We start from the raw sequence: 3,288 nt of genomic DNA on the forward strand, positions 1-3,288 counted from the left end.
TGTCAATCAGAGAGAAAGTGGGAGTGGGAGTTCTGAACAAGGAGGGTACCAAAACAGCGGAGATCAAATCAGGCATGGCCACAGACCCTTTCCTCCGCCAAATTCCTCAGATTCCAATGTAGCTCAGAAATCTCCGCATCCCCTGTCACAGCATTCTGGAGGGGACCAGTCAAGTGAGAATTCCTCTGGACCGCCACAGCAAGCACACTCGCAGTCATTAACAACTAACATGATGCCAACTCCTCCACAGATGGCCATGGCGAACCTGATTCCTTATCCCCACTCTATTTTTCCAGCCACGTCTTACATGATGCCGCAGCCTGACCCAAGACAATACCACCCACAATCACAACAACAACATCGACCTAATCAGTAAATTTGCTGACCATATTCTTGAGACATACTAGGGCTTAATGGGCATAAAATTATTTTTGTTTATTTTATCTTTGAAAATTTTCTTTTTTTTTTCTTTTTTTTTAATCAAAATAATTTGACTAATATCATACAATGGAATTTAGAACTATGCAAGCAATCTTTACAACTAACAAATGAAAACAAAATTTGGGCAGGGGATACATACAAACACATACCTGAATTTTTTCCCGGTGATTCTGATTATCAGAGAGAAATGAAAGTTGTATATGTACAATTCTTACATATTTCCTGTGAACTAAGAAGAAACAAGACTAGAAAATTATATTCATGATGGAATTAAAAGGTTACAGTTCCTAATTATTGGAAGCACAGAAATAACCTCAGAGGTGGAGGAACAGAAGGTATTGTATTACAACTACTAGATTTAACATCTAAGGAGAAAACAGTCATTAGGTAGGGGTGCTGTGTCTAGTTTTGTAGATTGTAGCGTTTTGTCATGATGGTTATGCCATTGTGATGAGCCTTTTTTTTATTATTTTTTTGTCTCATTTATTTTGTTATGAAGGTACAGGAGTGTCCTAAGGCATAAATTGATATATGTATAAGAATTCAATGTGTGTAGTTACTTAGTCTTTCTTACATGACAGTTGTTACTGATGAATGTCAGTACATAGCATTCTTTGTAAAGTGTTTTACAAACTACTTTTTTTTTCCCCCTGAAATATGTCATCCAGGCGAGATTAGAGTGAAGTATTATATGTACTTAATATGCATATGAACTCGCAGCATAGGTTTGGGTTTAGCTAAAATGGCAAAATGCAGATTTTAATTGTAAAAGAAAAAAAGAGAAAAAAAAGTGACCATTTTTAAGAACCAGTGACAAGTTTTGATTTTAAAATAAGTCTGCATTGTTGCTGTCTCTGTGGCTTGCCCATAATCTTATAGATGTTATGAGAAGGTAAAGGGTGCTTTGGTGGGCATTCACATTGTTGTAAATATTAACTTAACGAGCATGCCATGGCCCAGCAGCAGTCTTTTTATAGTGCAAAGCAGAGCATCTGTTTCTTGACTTGTAACAAGTAGACAGTGTATTAGTTTAATTATATTGTTTTGTCACAAGTTGAGTTAACTTGGATAATTTATGTAGATACTTGAACTTTTTTAATCTATATACAGTATTTTTTCATTGAAAATCATTCAGTGAATGTTTGTTGTTTATAAGTTTGCTTAATATATTAAGTTATAGTGTATTTTAATATCTAAAGATCTCAATTTTCAGATTGCTGAATTGATTAAAGAACAGTATAAAACAAGTTATTATTATTAACCTTAATGTAAATATTTCTTTTCTTGCCTCTACGAGCTAATACTGTATGTTCTTCCAACAGCTTTTAATGGCTTGCTTTAAGAGATAAAATGTATTTTTTATAACAAATTGCATTGTTATATAATGTCAGTATATGGAAGACTGTTAAACAGTTCACTTTGTTTTTTTTTTATTAAATTGAAGCCTTAGGGTACAATTTGTCTTGAGTGCTTTTCATTTTAAAGCTAATTTTCAGATGCTTTTCCAATCTATAGGTAAGTAACCCATTATAAACATATCCAGCTTAAAGAAACCAGTCCCCTACTTTTTTTTATCACAGTACACACTTTTCTTGTATCATCATGTAGCTATTTGTCACAACCACACAATCAGGCACCAGGCAAATATTTTTGGCATGGCCGAGTGGATGATAGACCAGACATAACTAGCAGTAGGTAATCCGAGTGCCATTCAGCCACTGTCTGTTAATTTTCCTTTATGGATTTCACACTCCTCCCCATTGGGCATGCCTAATTGTTGAGACAAGGCTTTAACCAGCTACCTTCCTTTTTTTCTTTTAGTTTGACCAACAAAAAGTTTTCTAATTAATATGCTGTTTTCAGACATATTTTCCTTATGGAAATTTTTTTTTTTTTTCATCCTTATCAAAAATAGACCTTCAATATTTTAAGCCTATCCCAAGTACAAACAGTCAAATGAGTAAAGAAGTCATACTTCTGCAATCTGCTATTAAAGAGTCGCATAATCTAGTCACCGAAAATACTTAAGTGTGAATGTTATAGTATATAATAGTTGACTACTCCATATTACTGGGACCAATATATTTCTTACTGGCAACTGATATCAAACTATGCACATTGTTGATTTATATATTTTATACTATTACTATTGAATTTCCTTAGAAGTATACAAATATGTTCAAAGATAAAGCTCAGGCTGTAATGTAATTTCTTCAAAGATGTTTAAGAGAACAACCTTAATTCTCCAGATTTTTTTTCTCTTTACAGAAGGACATTCACTTCCCAGATTACTGTTCAAGGTTGATGCCCAGTACAACCATCATATGTTACAAATACAAAGTTCCATACTTTCGTGACCAAAAGTTTCTGAACCCACTCCTCTGTCTAGGGCAGCCCAGGAATTTTTCTACCAATCTGAACGTGGTAGAGTACGATAGCTGAACTTGCATATAGGTGCTTGATTGACTGCTTGGTCCAAGCCTGCAAGTGTATGATATAAAACACCTGGATTGTTAAACAAATACATTAATGTTGTCACCTTAATATTTGCTATAAATTACATAATCCAAAGTTCCACTTATGAAGTGACAATGAGGTAGCAAATTCATTTGGTATAATGAACTGTGAGCATGATCTCACCAGACTACCCCTCCTCGCAGACCCTTCCCTGCCAACCATCCAACTTCATATAATCTGTTGTACAGACTGGTGTGGAGGGCAAGAGAGGGGGTTCTACAACTTCGGATCATGATATCCTATCCATATTTTATATTCTGTGTCCAAGTCGTTTTTGGAAAATTCTTCTCAGGAGGAATATGATACAAATGAGACCAGATGATGATGATG

At 34.6% G+C, this 3,288-nt stretch overlaps 1 protein-coding gene and 1 pseudogene across 1 annotated transcript in view; one reads left to right on the top strand and one right to left on the bottom strand.

Moving 5' to 3' along the window:
- The window catches only part of LOC119592723 (zinc finger protein 629-like), a gene marked incomplete at its 5' end in the record, with an annotated part of 2,136 nt that extends 716 nt beyond the window's left edge, over positions 1-1,420 (top strand). The window contains 1 exon segment of the mRNA XM_037941658.1: positions 1-1,420. Coding sequence (XP_037797586.1) covers positions 1-376 — 376 coding nt within the window.
- Positions 1-3,288, bottom strand: part of LOC119592720 — a 19,599-nt pseudogene that overhangs the window by 5,353 nt on the left and 10,958 nt on the right.

This window comes from Penaeus monodon, chromosome 30 (genome assembly GCF_015228065.2).
Source record: "Penaeus monodon isolate SGIC_2016 chromosome 30, NSTDA_Pmon_1, whole genome shotgun sequence".
NCBI classification, from domain to species: domain Eukaryota; kingdom Metazoa; phylum Arthropoda; class Malacostraca; order Decapoda; family Penaeidae; genus Penaeus; species Penaeus monodon.